This window comes from Rhincodon typus, chromosome 8, assembly GCF_021869965.1.
Source record: "Rhincodon typus isolate 14 chromosome 8, sRhiTyp1.1, whole genome shotgun sequence".
NCBI classification, from domain to species: domain Eukaryota; kingdom Metazoa; phylum Chordata; class Chondrichthyes; order Orectolobiformes; family Rhincodontidae; genus Rhincodon; species Rhincodon typus.
The window spans coordinates 76,960,194-76,981,068 of record NC_063339.1 but is presented as its reverse complement, the minus strand read 5'-3'; the positions used below and the strand labels follow the sequence as shown (position 1 = coordinate 76,981,068).

Below are 20,875 nucleotides of genomic sequence, written 5' to 3'. Positions count from 1 at the left end.
TTCATTGGCAGAAAACCGACAGTAGGAATAAACAAGACCATTTTAATATGGCAGATTGCGTCTAGTAGTGTACCACAGAGGTCAACATTTCTACTCCAGTTATTTCTAATTTATAAGAATTACTTTGATAAGGAGAATGTGGGGAAAATAACCATGTGTTAGTACAGTAGGAAGGTAAACTTAGTGTTTGGTGGGGGCAATTAATCAAGGATGGTTTTTTGGAACGATGAGAAATTGGAAAATGTTTGTGTTTAGATGATCTTGACTGTACTTTATAAATCACTAAACATTCAATTAGTTCCGTGGATAAGGCGATTCTCCTTCCGGGAAGATTGAGTAATCTAGGCCCATTATTTCTTGTGTTCAGAAAACTCCGATCCCAAAGCAGAATGGGGGGACGTTTTCAGAAGTATCTAAAATTCCTAGGACATTTAACAAAGTGGGTACTGAATTTTTTGCCTATTGTGGGGTTGCTAAACCGCAGGGTCACAATCTCAGACTGAGCCATTAACCATTCAGTTCCCAGAGAGTGAGAAAGCTCTTCAATTGTAGAGTAGTGAATCTTTGCAATACTCTGCCACAGAAAGCAATAGCTCAGTCTCTGCGTATATTGAAGACAGAAGTCATCAGACCTTTGAGTAATCAGTATAAGTAATAAGTAAGGGTGTGGAGATATCCCGGGAGTGCACAGTTAAGGCAGAAGATTGACCATTAGATTACTAAATGGTTCAACAGGCTCGACGAATCGAATGGCCTACCACAACTCATGTATTAAAATATTTTGATACACTTCACTGTGCATTATATACCTGCTGGACGCTGCATTAAAACAATTGGCGGATATTTGATCTGAAATTTGCGCAATAACCATGGAATCCACTTCTTTAAAATGTTGCAAGATGCAGACTGGACAAGTCTGCTTATTATATTCCCGTTAACCCAATGCGTCACCATTCTCGTGACTTTACCATTTGCAGAACACTGCATACTAATAACCACCCATCAATAACTGGTCAGAATGGAAGAAGAGGGAATACTACGAGTGTTCATTATATTTGGCTGTTTTTTTTAAATTGCAATTCATGTTATATATCTGTTCGAAACATGCTGACTACTCACCCTCACACAAAGTGACATGACCAGCTAGATGATTAAGAATTTAAAAAAAACTATCTGGGATTGAGGAGAGACCGGTTCAGGGCGCTGTGGATTATAGCACGTAGTAAGTGAAGTTCGGCATCTGCACGATGTTGCGCAACTGGTTAAAGCATAGGATCCGCTCTCCCACGCCCTCCTCCCCCCTACCTTGATGACTCTTGGTCACTTCCAAACACTCAGATGTAAATCTAGAGGACTGTGCTATTTATAGTGCAGCTGGCAAAACTATTAGTTTAACATGCTGCCAACCCTAGTTTGCTTGCAATCATTAACCCATTTGAAATAAACAGATTAATGACCGAATTAAAATAGCCATGGTTGGAATTTAGTTCGAAAGCATTTGACCGCCCCCCAGCACTATAAATAACTGAGAACAACTTAAAAGCCGTTAATGACAACTCAGTCGCAAAATCAGCCGGCTCTTGCGGGCGAGGTGACAGGACCCTGGCGTAGGGGTTTGGGGGGGGTAAAACGCAGAATTGTTCACTGCATCCTTTAAAATCTTCAGGCAACGGGAACCTTTTGGTGGGACTAAAGTCAGCTTCACGGTGAGGCTGCAAGGACACCACAAGCCGGTTTAAATTCCCGTGTAGAAGGATGAGGTAAATGAGGAGGCACAACGCGGTGTGGAATCCAGTATACTCTCCCTTCGCTGCACGGACTTGCTTTTTTTCTCTCTAGCGGTCGAGCGTTTATAGCCTGTGTAGCATTCCTTTCTCGGCCATTGTATTTGCCACGCTTGAAACTCACTTAGAATAAATGAATGTGGGAAAGCAAGGCGGAGATGTCTGTGGCGAGCCCAGTCTAACGGACTCTACTCCATTTCCTAAGTCAGGTATGGCCACAGTTACTTCCACCCTTTCCCCCCATCCCCGCCACTTCCCCCAGAGGACTGCTAATTGGTCCAGGTTTGGCATTCCTCCATCTCGCCTCCAGCTGATTTTTGCAGTGTATTGGGACACAAGGCGAATCTGGCTGCGGCCAGGCATTGAACATTCATCCTTAACATTTTTTTTTTGTTACAAATGCTCTCCAACTCTTTACCCTGCCCACCCTGAGGTCGGTTTGTTTTGGAGCTTAACAGCATATGCCTAATTTTGTAAGTTTAATTACACGATGTGTGGCCCTCCTAGGGATGAAATATTGTACCCCCTCCCCTCCCAAACGTATGGGGAAAACCAAAACCTTATTCTTCCAGCTTCTCATTCATGCGATAAGGAAGGTGCTCCGGACGGCGGCGAGTCTTCAGTAAGGTGAGTGATCATTAGAGCCAAGCTGTGCAGAAACTGGAGGTGAGTCACTTTGCCTTTCATCAGTGAGTACATTGGGCATACGAGAAAATGACGTAAATGTGAAAGCAAAATAACTTCGTAAATTTAAAACCTCTCTGGAGTCTATCATTTATTTAGTAGGCTAAAAAATGCATTCTCTATTAAAGCTAGCTGCCGTACAATATAACAGGGAGAATGCTGACGAACCAAAAAAAGTTTTTAGATGTATGATTTGAGCATTCCATTTTTTTTTTTCCATTCCCTCCTCAGCCTAGGAATATGTCCCCTGGTAACAAGGGGTTGGTATAACTTCCTGCTCGACAAGGATTGCCACGTCTTTATTAATTCCAATTGTCGCGGCCAACAGTTGGAAGCTGATCATTGCACCCATTCAACCCAGCAAACAAAAAAAGTTTAGAACCGGAGCCTTCCATTCCTGGTTCAATGAGAGGTTGTATATGGTTTCACGCAGCCATGAACAACAACCTGTAGTAGCCACTGGCGACTTGCGAGTGTATTTTAAAGACCTAACTACTTTATATCTGTGTTAAAATGCCATAATGATGTGATGTATCGCAGACTTTGCTTTGTAGCCGGGGCTGTTATATACAGCAGCCAAGAATGAAGTGTTTGTAAACATATACCCGTGTAAAGCAACGTCAGTCTTACTATGCAAGTAGTGGTTCAGTTTAGCAAATTCTGTCTCACCGTGCCAGGGACCGGGTTAGATTCCAGCCTCGGGCGACTGTGTGGAGATTGATCATTCTCCCTGTGTCTGTGTGGGTTTCCTCCGGGCGCTCCAGTTTCCTCCCACTGTCCAAAATTGTGCAGGTTAAATGGATCAACCATGCTAAATGGCTCATAGCGTCCAGGGACGTGTTGTTCAGGTGGATTAGCCGTGGGAAATGCAGGGTTACAGGCATAGGGTGGTGGAGTGGTTCTGGGTGGGATGCTTGTCGGAGGGTCGGTATGGGCCAAATGTCCTGCTTCCACAATGTAGGGATTCTGTAAGTGTTGTAAAATCTACCTACTAGTGAAATGTGCCCTAGTCAGTCAGCAGGAGCTCCCAACCAGTGAACTATGATGCCTGAAGCATGTACAGGTTAGCAATTGTACCTTTACGATGGTACAACTCACTGGACCCGAAACTGTGCTTTCTCTCCACAGATGCTGCCGGACTTGCTGAGTTTTTTTTTAGCAATCTCTGTATTTAACACAGCATTCTTACCTGATGAATCAATCGGTGTCAATCACTCTTTCACCTCAAAGTCACTCGGTGTAATTGCTCCTTCACAGTGAGTGTATATACATTCAAAAACTTATTGAGGTTCCCCGGATATTCTCCGTTTGTAGTTGGTGGGCGAAATGACAACAGAAACTTGACTCTTCACTTGAATCGGGGTGTATCCTAAACGCTATGTCTATAGAGTCCTCACTCAGTCTTTCCTCTTGTTGAGGATTTGCCAGCACCCGGAATCAGAGTACTGCAATTACATGGTCCTGACTAATGGTTAATGGTCAAACCACACAACTAACCGAGAATAGACCGCTGCTCACTCTGAAATGATTGGGCAAAGCAACTACAACGGATCATTAGCCACCGATGCCCAAGGGTTGCAAATAATGGGACTAATATTAAGACAGAAAACAACAACTTCAGATTTTCTTATAAATCACAGGAAAACGTACCACACCGTTCTACCAACACCATTTTAACTTGAGATGCCGTATCAAAAATAAACAAGTGCTTTGGAATCAGTCACAGATTTAGGCCTGACCAGCAAGTATCTTGGTACCTCGAAAATGTTTATCTGCACTATTATCGACCGGAGCTGGCGGAGTCCCTCAGTGTTATTGATTACCCGCTAATCACCGAGATCGAGCCCATCCTTTCAGCTGCCTCTACCACTTCATTTCCTTGCCCTTCGGGCAGCCTTCACCCTCACCCTCCATGTTTCGCGTGTCCTAAACTCCAGACTCCATTCCAACTCTAGCAATGTTTTGTGTGGCCTTGAACTGTGCCTGAGACGCAGCCAACCCGTCGTCACTGACTCTCTCAGCTGATATTATCCAAACCTACTTTTGATCCCCTCATCTCTACAAAATACCCCCTGATAGACATAGTCCAACCTCTCTTCTGTTTCCAAAGGCCTTCAATGGGATTTGGTTCCTCAAATTCGTGCCCTTGTTTCCTCCAATCAGATTTCCAGGGCAATGCTTAAAATGCCATTGTTAAAAACCGTGACAATGACCAGGATAAACAGCCCCATCTCCTTCTCAATCTGTCCACAACATTCAATTGAGCAGACCACCCAAGCCAACTCCTTGTTAAACTCTCTAGCTGGATGGGACTGCATTTGTTTTATTCATATCTGTCCTGCAATGACGCTATAAATGACCAACAATAAACCTTACAGCTGCCCATACTCCAAATTCTAGCATTCTGTACACCCCTGGTTTTAATGTGTCTGCACTTGTTGTCTGCTCTGCTTACAGCTACCTTAGCTCAGACTCTGAATTCCCTCTCTAAACCATTCCGCCTCTTCAACACAAATTTCTCCTTGCACGTCTCGGTGCCTGAAAGACTTACGCTAAATTACTATTGTTAAGGGCTTTAGGACGTGTTCTCAAGTTAAAGACATTGTGAAAATTTAGCCCCAGTTTCTATTCCAGCGCTGGGCGAAATGGAAACCATTTCAGTCTATGAATACGTCTGACACCTGCTCCGCCTGGTGACAGCATTTTATTGAGTCAGTTATCTTTAGCTCATTATTTAGGACTTTATGACTTGTGAGCGTGCTTGGTAGAATCGCATTTTTGAACTATGGTAGCCCTACATAGACATTAACGAACTAGAATCATACAGCATGGAAGCAGACCCTTCTGTCCAAGTAGTCCACTTCGACCAGCCCAGGCAACTCATTGGCTACCACCGCCAGGGAATACAGCCTTCCAGTTGAAATCTAATGATTGTTCAATGTGACTGCAAGCCTAATCAGACCACAAAGCGCTCTGCTTCACCATGATGTTCACCGCCAATGCTACAATGCACAAACTCCTCTCTCTCATTCACCCCTTTCCGTTATGCATCTCCCTTCTCGTGATGGACATGGTTCGGCCAATTAACCTCAAGTGTAGAATGAGGAGGTCGCCCCCTCACCAAGAGACACAGCTTCGGGGCTTAGCACAGAGACATGACGACAGAAAGCGCCCAACACAATGCGGTGAACTGTCCGAGGTGCTGCCGTTCCACTCAAACTTGAAACCATCAAGAAACAAAAGGTCAAATGCAGATGTTTAGGGATTTTCCTGTGCTTTCATTGTAGGCTGCCCTATATTGTAACAGATCATAGAATCCCTACAGTGTGGAAACAGAGCCTTCGGCCAAACAAGTCCACACCAACCCTTGGAGCATCCCACCCAGACCCATCCCCCTATAACTCATCAAATCTACACAGCCCTGAACTCTACAGGCAATTTAGCATGGCCAATCCACCTAACCTGCACAGCTTTGGACTGTGGGAGGAAACCGGAGCACCTAGAGGAAACCCACGCAGACACGGGGAGAATGTGCAAACTCCACACAGACAGTCATCTGAGGGTGGAATTGAACCTGGGTCCCTAGCACTGTGAAGCAGCAGTGCTAACCACTGAGCCACCATGCTGCACCAGTATCTTCAGTTTACTTATAAAACACTTTGGGGTGTCCATTGATTGTGGAAGTCACTGGGAAAATGTGACTTCTCATTCATTCCTTCAAAGCATACTTTTCTCTCCATTTCCATCGCCTCTGCAAGCTGCTAGTTAACCTAACCAATACTGCCTTCCTTTTCATTTCACTTCTGTGAGAAAAGTTGATGCACTTTCTACTTATGTGGCCTGCTGTGTTGCCTATGAAGGAGGGAATTAAACCCCAGGGAGGATATTACGAATCAGTTGAGAGGGAGAAATGAACAAACTGAAATTTCTCTTGGGGAGAGATACTTTGTCCCTGTCTGCTCATCATGATGATCTCAAACTGTGAGAATTGAATGGGCATTCTCCTGATAGTGTTGGAAGCAAGAACAGGGAATATGCATGAAGGGCTATTCCTTCCCTCTTTCAGCACCAAGACGTTGGAATGCCATGGTGGCCCAACTTCGGACTCTTTGTAGGCCTGTTTATTCATTCCCTCTAATCTCATTCCATTGAATCCACACCAGCTTGATGATATTAACCCAGTGTGTGGGTACTGTTGCAGGAGCAGACCTCATCACCCATCCTGGTGTATAAAGCTGTCTGCCCTTTTGCTCTCCTTGACTAGGTTTGCTACTACCATCCTCTTTCAGGTCAGGGATTTTCAGGACCCGCTTGGTCTGGAATGAGGAAACCTATTTACCAATGAATTGAGAAAACGCTCTTACCTTAAGCAGGATGCTGCTTATTTTGTGTTAGCAACTGAGTATAAGGTACTGGTAATCTCTGTAATGATGTCTTTAAAGAGGATCTGGATAGTAGATAGGTCTTACTCCGTTTTAAATCTCAGACTGTTCCCTACTAGGTCCCTACGACAGCATCAAGACACTCCTTCGATATTTACACTGTGAGAGTGTTACCACTCTTAGAGAACAAGCACAAAAGTGATTCAGTCTGTAAAAAATTCATCTGTCAACGATAAGCAATAAGATTGAAGCTTCAGAACTACAGAGGAAGAATGGGCAAAAACGTAGCAGGTGAAATGCAATGTGGTAAAATGTGAGGTTTCACAGGAAGAGTAGAGGAGCTGAATATTATTTAAATGGAGAAAGACTGCAGAAAGGCACAGACTAGATGGATTTGGGAGTCCTTGTGCATGAATCACAAAAAGTTCATCCAAGTTCAATGCATAATAGGGAAGGCAAATGGAATGTTGGTCATTGTTTCAACAGGTATGGAATCTTAAAGTAGGGAGGCTTGCTAAAATTATACAAGGCACTAGTTAGTTCACAGCTGAGATATAGTGAACAGTTTTGGACCCTTACCTAAGGAAAGGTAAACTGGTATTAGAGGTAGTCCAGAGAGGGTTCACTCGGTTGATAGTAGATGTGGAGGAACTGTCTTTTTGTTGAGACGGGGTTGATAATGAAAGAGGTTGAGTACTTTGGGCCTATACTCATTCTGAATTTAGAAGAATGAGAGGCAACCTTCCTGAAACAAACAAGACTCTTAGGGATCTTGACAGGGTAGATATGAAGATGCTGTTTCGCCTTGTGGAAGAGTCTGAGAGCAGAGAATCTCAGAATAAGAGGTTGCCCTACTTGAGATAGAGATGAAAAGAATTTCGTTTCTCTGAAAGTGGTGAATCTGCAGAACTCCTTACCATAGAGAGTCTGCGATATTAAATATATCTAAGGCTGAGATTTTTAATCAGTAAGGGAATTAAGGGTTGTGATGGAAAGGTAGGAATGTCGAGTTGAGGGTTATCAGATCAGTCATATACTCAATGAATGATAGAACAGACTTGATGGGCCGAATATATTATGGTCTTAAGACTCTCCGATCTCATCATCTAGTAAGTGAATAGAAAACTGCAGAGAAATCGGATCTAGTTAGCGAGCCTACACCAATCGTCAGAACTAATATAAACAGACGGTGGTGGGAAGCTCAGCATGTTCTGCAGCATTTGCGGAAAGAGAAATAGTCCAACCAGACTCTCCTTCAGAACTCGGGGTCATCTTCAGGTACCTTTTAATTCTTCCCTTGTAACTACTGATCAGCGATGACATTCTGGTCAAAATTGTGTGTGAAGGGTGAAGCATTGAATGGCTTACTCTGTACAAGTGACACTGGATGGCTGGGGACCACACTCGACCGATTAGGCTCCTGGTTCCAGGAAGTAACAAGAGGCCAGCAAGACATTGTAGAATCTTAAGAATAAAATCAAGCAGGCATTACCAGGCAGGCAGGAGACGTGGGTGATAGTGCACAATGGATGCAAATTTAACGCTGATGGAAGAAGCTACACTATATACTCGCTTTGAAAAACTGAAGCAGCCAAATTACACCCGGATTTCAAATGAAGCCAAAAAGAATGACAACTTGGAGAAAGCATAAAGAACGAAAAGTGGGCCATCTCGGAGCTGGCCTTGTTTAAACTTTTGGACCTGAATTCATTCCCTCCATGTCCGGAAACTACTGAAATGGAGCATCCTGAAAGGGAAAGTGAACCAGGAACGAGCACATGCTTTGGAGAGTGGGTCTACCTGAATTAACGCTAATATTTCACAGCGGCGGCCTGGATCCAGACACGGCACACCATAAAGCCACAGAAAGTTCAGTATTTGACAGCTGCCAGAGTCACATGTCGATGGAGGCTGGACGCTTCTGAATCTGGGTGGAAGGGGACACGCCGGTGGCTATATGGTCTTCTCAAACAGAACTCCGCAGACTCATGTAGACAGACACCAGTGATGTCTGGTGTATATCACAGTGCTCTGCTCTCCAGGCCCCATGGAGCTGAGAAACAGCAATTTCTGCTTCCTTGCCTAAATCAGAATAGTAGTGGGCGTGGGACTATCCCGTGCGCTGTCCCTTGATAAACAAAAATAATAAAACACGATATGTCAATGAAAAATTTTCACTACAGCCGGCCATTCCACCCATCTGTAAAATTGAATAGAAGTGCTGAATAGTAATCTAAATTCAATCAATGCGAATTACTTGAAGATTAGCTGGTAACTGTGCAACAGCTCTCTACCAGGTAACACAGCGGGGGAAGAAAACGACTTTACATTTCAACAAGCTGCTCTGTCCAAGATCGTCGTTCTACCTCGCCGGACAGCAGAGCGACCTGGGTCTGTTATAGAATCGTGAAATCATAGAATTTTACCTTTCAGAAGGAAGGAGGTTGAGAGGTGACCTTATAAAAGTTTGTAAAATCATGAGGGGTATAGACAAAGTTGATGGTTCGTGTCTTTTTCCTAAGTTAGGGGATTTCAAGATTAGGGGGCACATTTTTAAGATGAGAAGAGAGAGATTTAAAAAAGACATGAATGGGGATTTTTTTTTTTACACAGAGGTCGGTTCATGTGTGGAATGAACTTCCTGAGGAAGTGGTGGATGTTTAAAAGACATTTGGATAACTACATGAATGGGAAAGGTTTGGGGGGATAAAGGTCAAGAGCAGGCTGGTGGGACTAGTTTAGTTTGGGCCTGAACATGGACTGGTTGGACTGAAGGGCCTGTTTCTGTGCTGTATAACTCTGACTCTATGACGGTACTGGATCCGGAAAGAGCTACCCAGCTAGTCCCACTCTCCAGCCCTATCTCCATAGCCTTTTAAAATGATTGCCATTACCTGATCAGCACTATTCATCCCTCCCCATTTCCTGGGACTAATTTGGATGCTTTCAATGGAATAAAATCACACATATTTTCTACCCACTTTAAGAATTAACAGGACAACTTAAATCTGGTGAGATGTTGACTGATGGAAGCCAGGGAAGAGTGGGAGCAGATCATAACAGAAGTGCTTGGCATTACCCACAACCCACCACCCATCATATATGTGGTAACAGCATTTCTGTGTATTAAGGGGCTACTGTGTCAAGGAAAGGAGGCAAATATGACCATTATCACTGATATGAAGACATCAACCAGAGTGTAATGGAAGTTATGATGAAGCAAACAACATAATGTCGCATGTCGACATCTGATTGATTGATTTTTTTTTTTGAGTGGACTGATACTTCAATTTAGTTCTTTCAAGGCCGAGTAACGTGGCTGGGAATTAGTTAGATATTGGCACAAGGGATTTTCTGTATTGGAATAACTGAGGACTAGCCTTGGCAGTTCATTGAGGGCCACTCTCAGGGGCAGCCTCAGGGCTGCAGTGTGCGGAGATGACATGAGTCACAGAGTGGCAGTCCCACCAGCTCCTCAATTGCACGGGAAACACAAATAGTCCACCACAACTGATTCTTTCTACTTAACACAGACAAAGAATTATAGAAATGCTGACAGCATAGAAGGAATCCATTTGGCTGACTGTAATTTCTGCCACCCCAATTATGGGTGTACCTACACCAGATGAACTGCAATGGTTCAAGAACACAGCTCACTACCACCTTCTTCAGGGTAATTACAGATAGCCAATTGTTGTTGGCTTAGTCAGTGATGCCCACATTCTAAGTATGAATTTTTAAAAGTGGCAGCTATCATATGCACTAATTTATTGCTTCATCTCACTCTTTTTTATCTTGTTTTTCATCCAGGGACGTATGGCCATTTTGGTGTTATCTATACCCATTGTGAGAATATACCTCATGCGTGCACAAATAATCTCCTCTTTAAATGCAGATCATAGCTCTATTAAAGTTTTGCCTGCCATTTTCTGATTTCAACTTGCACCATGACCAATGGTTGTTTAATCACCTTGCCCTTGAAGGGTCACCGGACCTGAAACGTTAACTCTGTTTCTTCCTTCACAGATGCTGCCAGACTTGCTGAGCTTTTCCAGCAACATTTTTTTATTTTGCCCTTCCTCACATTGCTCTGAAGTTGTATCTTGGAATCTGGGCAGGATAGTGACATAATGTTGCCCTGGATTCACATCTGCAGCAACAGAAATGCCTATTTCTTTTGGTTGAAGTATTCTATATTACTCTATTTTCCTACTCTTCCTCCAGCTCTCTATGTTGGTGAGCTGGCCATTGTGGTGACTCTAGGTGTGTTTCACAGAGGAAGAATCATTCTCACCAGGATTTAGATCAGAATACATGCCTGGTCCTCCATTCCCTCTCTGCCAACATATCCTTTTGTTGCAGCGTGATTGTATCTATAAGCGTCTTGTCCATGAATCTTACAAACTTGTGGGTGCACCACAGGGGGAACAGCTGCTTATGAAGCTACAAACCTCGGAGCTCAAGTTGCTCCAACTAATGGCACTTTCTGTATGTGCAATTGCCAGGACTTGAGCAGTATCTTTGAGTTGTCTCATTGAACAAGATGGGAAACTCACAGGACAGAAGTCACCAGTTAATAAACTACTAAATGGCTTAACAAAAATAAACTTGAGGCTTAAATAAGTAGTGATGATTAACATATCTTCATTAATTTCAAAGGGCATATTTCCATTATCCCTAAATGTAAAATCATTGCTTGAGATCAACTTCAATGGATCAAACAAGTTGACCCATGAGACTTCTTAGGGGGGACATCCCATTGTAAGAATATAAAGTAACAGTCATACAGCATGGAAACAGACCCTTCAATATGCTGACCATAATCCCGAACTAAACTAATCCCACCTGCTTGTGCTTGGCCCATATCCCTCCAAACATTTCTTGTTCATGTACTTGTCTAAATGTTTTTTTAAACATTGTAACTGTACCTGCATCCATCACTTCCTCTGAAAGTTCATTTCATGCACGAACCACTCTCTGTGTAAAAAAAAAAAAAAAAAAAAATTGGTCCTCATGTCTTTTCTAAATCTTTCTCCTCTCACCTTTAAAATATGCCCCCAGTCTTGAAATCCCCAACCCTAGAGTAAAAACACCTGCCATTCACTTTATCTATACTCCCCATGATTTCATAAGCCTCTACAAGGCCACCTCTCAACATTCTATGCTCCAGTGAAAGAAGTTCCAGCCTATCCGACCTCTCCTTGTAACTGAAACCCTCTATTCCTGACAACATCCTGGTAAATCTCTTCTGAACCCTCTCCAGCCTAATAATATATCCTGCTACGCAAAGTAGTCACTTAAGGATTATTTAGTCAGGTCCATTCTTTTTTAATTCACTCATGGGACAACTTTAATTTCCTTTCCCTAGTTGCCCTTGAGAAGGTGGTGGGGAGCTGCCTATTTGAACCGCTGCAGTTCATGTTGTATAGGTAGACACACATTTATATTAGCATTGTGGATATATCAGCAAGTAACCTGCTTTTGTTTTTTTCTGGATAATGGCAACAACAATTTAAAATTGAGTCAGAGAGTACAAATAAAACTTATCAGATCTAAGAAGAACATTGAAAAGTGACAAGAGGAAAAGCAAAGATCCAAAAGGAAGAGTCAGAAACTGCTAAAGCAAAAAGAAACAAAAATGCGAAAATAGGACTTGAAGGATCCAAAAGGACACTCAGAAGCAGAGAAACAAATTTTGAAGTGTAGTATCTTTGACATAATAAAATATTCCTTATGTTCCCATGGTTATTATAAAACAATTGTCAAACCAATGATGTATATTCTTAAATCACATAACAGGCATTAAGGGAGATGGATGAATACTTTTTCAAAGAAGAGTGTCATAAATGAGTAGAAAGAGGCCCAGGCAGTTGAAAACATGGCCACCAATAGTGGATGGATTAAAATTGAGTTTGCGAAAGAGGACAGAGTGGGAGGAGTGCAGGCACCTCTAAAAATTGAAGGGTCTAGGAAGATTACAGAGATGGGCAGGGGTGATTCAGTGGAAAAGTTTGAAAGTAAGGAGAAACATTTACACTTCTTTAACCAGTTTCCATTGAAGACTACAGGCATGAATGACGAAGTGGTCTTCATGCCAAATAGGGCACGGGCAGCGGAATCGTGAATGATATCAATTTATGGATTGTAGAACCTTGGAGCCTGGAAGATAAGATGTAAGAATACTCAAGATTTTGATAACAAATACGTAGATGAGGGTTTCAGCAACTGATGAGTCAAGGCCTCAGGAAGTTGGACAATGTTACATAGGCAGATGTTGTGATAGCATTGGTATATGCTTGGAAGCCACCTCCGAACCAAATATGACATCAATACAGTGATCACTCAGTTCCAGAATTGGCTATTTGACAGTGTGAGGTATAGAGTTGATTGGTAGGGGATGGAGTTTGTGGGCTGTTGACGATTTTGGTGATTTACCCTGTACAAATGTTTATTTGGAGGATTTTTTCTTTCCTCATCAAAACTGGATGCCAGACAAGGAGTCTAATTAATTTGAGACAATGGAGGATTTTCCCACCCACAGAGAATGATTCCAAAGTTTAACCCTTCAGAGATTTTATGAATACAGATATTCCAGATTAGTTTAATTCAGGAGACTTGCAAATACTGAGTTTAACTCCAAGTGAGTGTTTACGCAGTCACCACCAGACCAACTTTTATTCAATTCAAATTTAACCCTCTGTCATGGTGGGGTTCAAACACATGTCCTCAGAATTTTAAAAGCATGGATTGCCAAAATCACCTTTATACTACTGCCACCCATTTGGTTGTCTATTGTCCATTTGATTCTCTCTATTCCCCTTATCAACTCTGGGCCCAAAGTTTAATTCAATGAAATAAATGGGTTACAAGTAAATTAAAATCTCTCCTACTCCTTTCACAGCATTTGATTCATCTCCCCCCACCCCTAAATGTTCAATGTTTTGCTGATTCTTCCATTTGACTTTCTGTTCTGCATTTGCTGACACTGTTTCCTTACTAATTGATTCACATGCGATTCTAATTGATTCAAAAAATTAGATTCTAATTGATTCAGATTCTTTGTTTTGGACCTTCCACTTGTCCTCTTAGTGCCTCTGAGTTCCTTTTCGAATCACTGATCACTGATTTGCTGTTTCTGCTCCCAGTGTTCCTGTCGCCCATTCTCTGATTTGCTTCCTCTTTCAACACTTCTGTTCATCTCTTTTTTGCCTTTCTTTCTCCTTTGACTGCTTCTAACTCCTTTTTTTGCCTCTGACCTGAATCCTAGGACCCTGGTAAAGCCACTTCTAATTATTTTCTTCCACCTTTGATACTCCACCTGAACTCTCCAAGTCACCTCTTGTTTCTTCTAACTTTGTTGCTCTACCTCTGAATATTCCATTTGCTCTATTTTTCAGTGTATTTGTTTTTGTTCCTTTTTCTGTTTCTGATTCTTTTCAGTCTGTTTCTCCTCTTGTTCCTGTCAGTTCTGCTTTTGAATACACTATATTTCCTTTATATTCACTGATTCTTCTTTTGAGCCTTCGCATTATCCTTTCGCTGCTCTAATTCCTCAGTCTGACTCTTTGATTTCCCTAAAAGAGCTTTTCTTTTTTGTTTACATCTCTGACCCTCCTTGTGTGGTTGCTTGATTGCCGTTGGAGCTTCTAATTCTTCATGGTGATCTTTGGACTCTTTCGTATTCCTTTCAGTACCTCCATTGGCTTCTGTCTCTGATCTCTCTCATGATGCCTTAGGGACAGCCTGACTTTGAGCCTGCTCCACAAACTGAAGTATATCACTTCATCAGTCAGTTCTAGGCAATGAAGATTTCTGATCACTTCTTATCGTATTTGCTGAATGAATGCAGACAAAGAGCGACAGTTCAAAAAGCGGATGAGATTATGTGACCTAGATAGTAATCTTAGCACTCACATTACCATTGTTCTCAACGTATACCTGATAATCTGAATATTTTTTCAGATAAAGTAACACCAGCTAGAACTACAAATAAAATTTTAGTCATTTGGTAGGGCAGGGCTTAAGTTTTGCTGAAAAAAGACACAGTTTATTAAAGATTTTTATCTTGTACTCAAGGACAATTTGCAATAAATACCAAAGTAAAAGGAAAACAATATATTGAATATATATTTCAGCTTCCCTGAAAGCTGCCACCCAGGTGGATAGAGTTGTTAAGAAGGTGTATGGTGTGTTAGCTTTCATTAATAGAGGGATTGAGTTCAAGAGCCGTGAAGTTATGCTCCTGCTATACAAAAGCCTGTTTCGGCCACATCTGGAGTATTGTGTCCAGTTTTGGTCGCCTCATTACAGGAAAGATGTGGAAGCGTTGGAAAAGGTGCAGAGGAGATTTACCAGGATGTTGCCTGGAATGGAGGGAAGATCTTACGAGGAAAGGTTGAAAGAGCTAGGGCTTTTCTTTTTAGAACGACGAAGGATGAGAGGTGACTTGTTGGAGGTATACCAAATGATCAGAGGTATAGATAGAGTGGACAGCCAGAGACTTTTTCCTAGGGTGAAGGTAGCTATTATGAGGGGGCATAGTTTTAAAGTGAGTGGAGGTAGATATTGGGGAGACGTCAGAAGTAGGTTCTTTACTCAGAGAGTGGTAGGGGCGTGGAATGCATCGCCAGAGAAGGTAGTGGAGTTGGTCTCATTAGGGGCATTTAAGTGGCTATTAGACAGGCATATGGATGATAGTATAAGGTAGGGATGGAGGTTAGATAGAGCTTGGGTTTAGGGTAAAAGTTCGGCACAACATTGTGGACCAAAGGGCCTGTACTGTTCTATGTTCTATGTACTATGTTCTTTCTATAAATGAAATGTGACTACTGATTGGTTGACATGTTGACTCTGGTGGCAAATGATACTGCCTTGATCCATTACAAAGAACCTAACTGATGTAAAATTTAAACTTAATACTTAAAGAAAGCTTGAAATGTAATTGTCAGGCATCATTAACAGTACATTTGTATCTCTTATGGTCTTATGGTCTTATTCTCCATTGCATCACTTCTACTAATTATAGACCACTTGAAAATCAATCAGCAATGAGTTCAAGATGAAAAGCTTCAGCAAAATATATCTTCTTAAAACAATAAATAAGTCTTTTAAGCTGTCTATTATATAATTAAACATATTTAATGAGACATGAATTATATGTAGTTTCAAAATGTGATTGCCCTTTGTTACAAAATGCATAATTTCTAACAAACTTTTAATTTCTACTGGGGAAAATTGTGGAAACTTCAAGTTTGACAATCACCTTTATTAAACTCAAAGGCTGCTAGCAAATTCTGGAGTTCTTTTCCAAACATTTAAACGCCAAACATCCAAACATTCCATGTTAATTAACCTTAATGTGCATGACATAATGGCTCTTGACTTTGGTGTTATACTGACATTTTTTTTGAAACAAAGGAGTAAACTAGACATTGTGCAAAGTTTAAGACAGTAGGGGAGTACAATCAAATGCAAAAAAAATTAGTGGTGCTTCAGCAGTGAACCACACATTTGCAAATGACATTTAAATTAGATAAACCTAATGCTGGGACTGTTAGTGCAGTCAAAATAGAAAACATGTATCACTTTCAAGGAAAATTACTGAAAGAGAGTAAAGATATTTTGCTGTCATTTTACATAGATCACAATAGGTTCATGATCGAAGTAGGAAAATTATAATTAAATATTGTGTTCTAGTAACTGAATTTTGCAGTATAAATCAAAAGTGCCTCTTTTTTTCATTAATTTAGTCAGTTTTGGTGAGATAATGGTTTTGGAGAAGGCCAGAGGAGAGCTCCAAGATTTATTACTAATGTGAAGAAACCCAGTTCATCATTTTGGTCCATTGACCTTAATTTATTTAAAATGTAACAATTTGTCCTGGTGGAGGTCTAGAAAATCACTAACAGGGTACCATGCCTATTAATAGATTATTTCAGTTTATTAGCCAGTAGAAGTGAATTTGAGCTATGTAAGAGTAGGGATATACTGAGTATTAGATGATTTCTTTTTTCCAGTCCCAGTGAATGGTAATCCTCTGGAATGGATGGAAGATGTTTGTAGTGAGTGCCAATTGCCTGCATCATTTTAGGACAGAGCTAGACTCATTCTTGACTGGAGTAGGGATGCCTTCAGATTGAAAGTGACTGAAGTTGTCTTTCTGGATAATACATGTTCTAAGTGATCTCTTGGATTGATTTTATCAGTGGATAGTGGTAGAGAGGTGTAAGAGAGGAATTTTTCAAAGTATTTATTTGTTATTCAGTCTAATATTTTTCTTTTTTAGCTTCTCCACTCTACTGTGGAGAGAGGTTATGGCAGTGGTTAGGAGTGGAGAGGTGATGTTAGAAACATTGAGGACAGTGGTCAGGTCAGATTGTCACTGCTGTTTCCTTGACATCATGAAAGTGGGGCTGGCTTGATTTAAAAAGTTGGTTTCACCCTGTCTATTGATTTTCTCATTTTCTCATGTAGTTCATGACTTTTCCAGACTACAGTTTCTTCTTTATCAATCAGACAGGCTCACTCAAGTCAAGCTCCAACTGATCCAAGCCAGAGTCAGGCTTCAGGCCGGAATCTCCCCAGTGTTGAGAATGCAACCACCAGCAACCAGGAAAATTTCAAGGAAAAGTTCAAGAGGATGGTGAGATTCCAGTGCCGGGAAAATACTGGCCGCACTTCCAAAACCATTGAATGGCTCCTTCCACAGCCTTTCATCTCTGAGAAGCAGTTCCAATTCTGCGGACACATTCTAAACATCGCACGACACTTTGGTGACAATTTGGGATTCTCTGCCACTGTGTGGGAAGCTGTAAGTCACTTGGCCTTGGATGCCAATCCCATTGTTTAGGCAGGAAGAAATGATCCTTCTATGACTGTTATGTACTTGTTATATTCAAATGTCTGTAGTAGATTGCAATGTATTTCAACTAGCTCACCCCTCTCCACATTGACCACATTGAAAATAAACAGGAACAGGAGAAGACCATTCAGCCACTCAATTATTTTCCTCTGTTCTATTAGATTGTAGCTGCTCCAATTCCTTAATTTCAATTACACCACCTTTCTGTATATCTCTTGATATACTGCCTTAATAAGATTCAATGAGTTCAGAATTGAGAAGTTTAATTGACCCTATACTTATTTGCAAAAAATATTTTGTGATTTCCTCCATAAATGGCCAAGCCAATGTTAAGATTAACTCCCCTGCTTTGTTAATATTCTGAATTAGTCACTGATTTAACAATGGGAGGCTTGACTGTTTTTCTTTTCATCAACCAAGTGGTGCTTAGAAGAAATATAAAATCCCTGGTGCAACCAGGCCTGTAATAATGCAGTTTGGTATAGACCAAAGATTTGAACCCAAAGATCTTGTGTCACTAAATGGATCTCCACTTGAAGCATCATCTCTCTACCTGGAGGAACTATTCTGAAACAAACAATCTTAACTTGCTGGAAGAGATGTGACAGTGAGTTAAACATGAGTCTTAGCTTACTCTGCCTAAACATCAGGAAGACTAAACTCTTCATCAATTTGATCCATTATCAATGCTATTTGTGTCTTACTGAATTCAGAATACAGGCACAGTCAAATCAAGTTCTCCTCAGAGGACAGTCCTGCCATTTTATTACTTTTCTATTCTAAACAATCTGTATTGTTATACACAGGCCAATGTACACAATCACATGCACCTATTCTTTGAGCTCGAAAGTCATACATTAGCTTCTGGACACTGGCCCAGGCTGAACCAGATGATACACCATGTTGACAAGCTGAGCTTTGCTTACCTCCATCAGAAAGATGACTTCATCACACCAGGTAGAACATCACTCATTTTCCTTCCTATCTTCATGCACACCTTTGTCACTGTCAAGTCGGTTTGTTTCTGACTTTTCCTCCCAATAAAGAGCAGCTCAGCCACAACTGTGCTGCTTATTCCGTAACTTAGTCATTCATCCTTCCTGTCCACACTCATCAACTTTCATTAGACGGTCAGGAGCTCTTGCACACTCCAACACCCAACACCATCACTATAGCCTCCCAGTTCTTAAATCTTACAGCCTTCCACATGCACTCTAAAATGAAAATTAGCTCAGCGGTTTCCCTAACCTCCGAACACAGGCCTCCTCTTCATTGTGCTCGCTCCTGTCCTTTAACCCAGCAATGCTAATGGTGCTTTTAATCGACTTGATCATATGTTGCTCTGAATCCACTGGGAAATGCATATGTTTGATTTTTATTATTTCAAAAATATACTTTATTCATAAAACTCTCTTTGTATATATACGTAGTCACAAATGTAATTCAGTTCTGTGCAGTTGCCTATCAAGTAAGTAAACAAAACATTGGACTTTGACTCTATCCAAAAAAACCAAAGACCTCTCTTACATATGGAATACTAATTTTTACATATTTTTGAGACACTTGGAGGGTCAGATAACTGAATCGACCCCCATTTACCTTCAGCAGGAAGACCTCAGGCAGTGGTCTTTCCCCACTGTACCTTGGCAGCAGCTGCCCCAAGTGTCCCTCAGCACGTAGTCCTGGACCTTGGAATGTGCCAGTCTGCAATACTCAGTCGGGGTCAACTCCTTGTTCTGGAAGACCAACAAGTTTCGGGCAGACCAAAGCGCGTCTTTCACCGAATTGATGGTCCTCCAGGTGCAACTGATGTTTGCCTCGGTGTGCGTCATGGGGAACAGACCATAGAGCACAGAGGGCCGCGTCACAGAGCTGCTCGAAATGCATGTGTTTGATAAGTAAGCAAAACTCCCATTCCCAGCTTCCTTAATCTCTACAGGGAATTGTTTGTATCCACATCTCCAACACTCTCCTCCCCAATACCCACTAATAGCTACAATAACAGTTTTCATCATTTTCTCAATTAATTTATTCTAATGTGACAGTCTGATTTTTCTTTCCAGGCCCTGGTTCTTTGTCAGTACTTTGAACAAGAGAAGATAAGTTTTACTGGGAGGAAGGTGCTTGAACTAGGGTCTGGAACTGGAATTGTGGGGATTCTAGCTGTTCTGTTGGGTGAGTTAAAGTGTGATTGCAGACTTAGATTATCAATGTGAAAGATAATGTGCAATGGTGAAGAAGATGTATATTGCATATAACGCACACGTGCACACGTACATGCACACAGACACATGTATATGGCACACACACACACATATATATACATACACATATATACATGCACAGACATACATACACACACATGCACACGTACACACGTATACACACACATATATACATACACACACATACATCATGGCTGATTCTCTATTTAATGCACCGTACTCCCATTTGCTCCCATAGCATTTGCCACCTGTAAAATCTAAAAATGTACCTATCTATTTCTTGAATATATTCAGTGACTTTCTGGTAGACATTTCTACAGGTTTCACGATCCTTTGAGTGGGGAAAAAAAACTTCAGTCTCAGTCCTAAATAGTCTGCTCTGCATCTTGAGACTGTATCCATTGGCTCTAGATTGCCCCACCAGGGAAAACACCCTTCCTGTATCTAGTCTGTTCACCCCTGTTACACTTTTATACGTTTCAATCAGATCCTTCCAAACTCTAGTAAATGCAGACACCATCAAACAAAACTCTCCTCAGAGGACAACCTTGCTATTAATATGATATTACCTTTCTATCTCAAATATTCTGCAATTCCATCTCAAACAATCTGCAATTTTACGCACAGGCCAAGAAATACAATCGCATGTTCCCATTCTTTGTGCCCTAAAATGGCACATCAGCATCCAGTACCATGGACAAGCCATACAGCAAATTAAGTGTTGGAAGCATTGCGCCCAAATTTTGGATTGGGTTCTTCCACAGGCATTCAGGGTCCCCAGCAGAACTATGCAAAGCCTAAATAAGCTGTTAGTAGGGTATAGCTCTTCTGTGATACAAAATACTGAATACCAGAGAACACATTTGAGTGCTGAGTACCTCAAGGATATTTGTTGGAATAGATTCCTTCCTGGTTAATTTTACCCTGTGTTTTTGAAGA

General features: G+C 41.4%; 1 protein-coding gene across 1 annotated transcript in view; it reads left to right on the top strand.

Moving 5' to 3' along the window:
- Positions 1–1,579: 1,579 nt before the first annotated feature.
- LOC109938241 (EEF1A lysine methyltransferase 3-like) overlaps positions 1,580–20,875 on the top strand; it is a 20,587-nt gene continuing 1,291 nt past the window's right edge. The window contains exons 1-3 of the mRNA XM_048600156.1: positions 1,580–1,760; positions 17,366–17,660; positions 19,775–19,886. Of these exons, the coding sequence (XP_048456113.1) occupies positions 1,756–1,760; positions 17,366–17,660; positions 19,775–19,886 (412 nt within the window). The 5' untranslated portion in view covers positions 1,580–1,755. The remainder of the gene's footprint in view (positions 1,761–17,365; positions 17,661–19,774; positions 19,887–20,875) is intronic.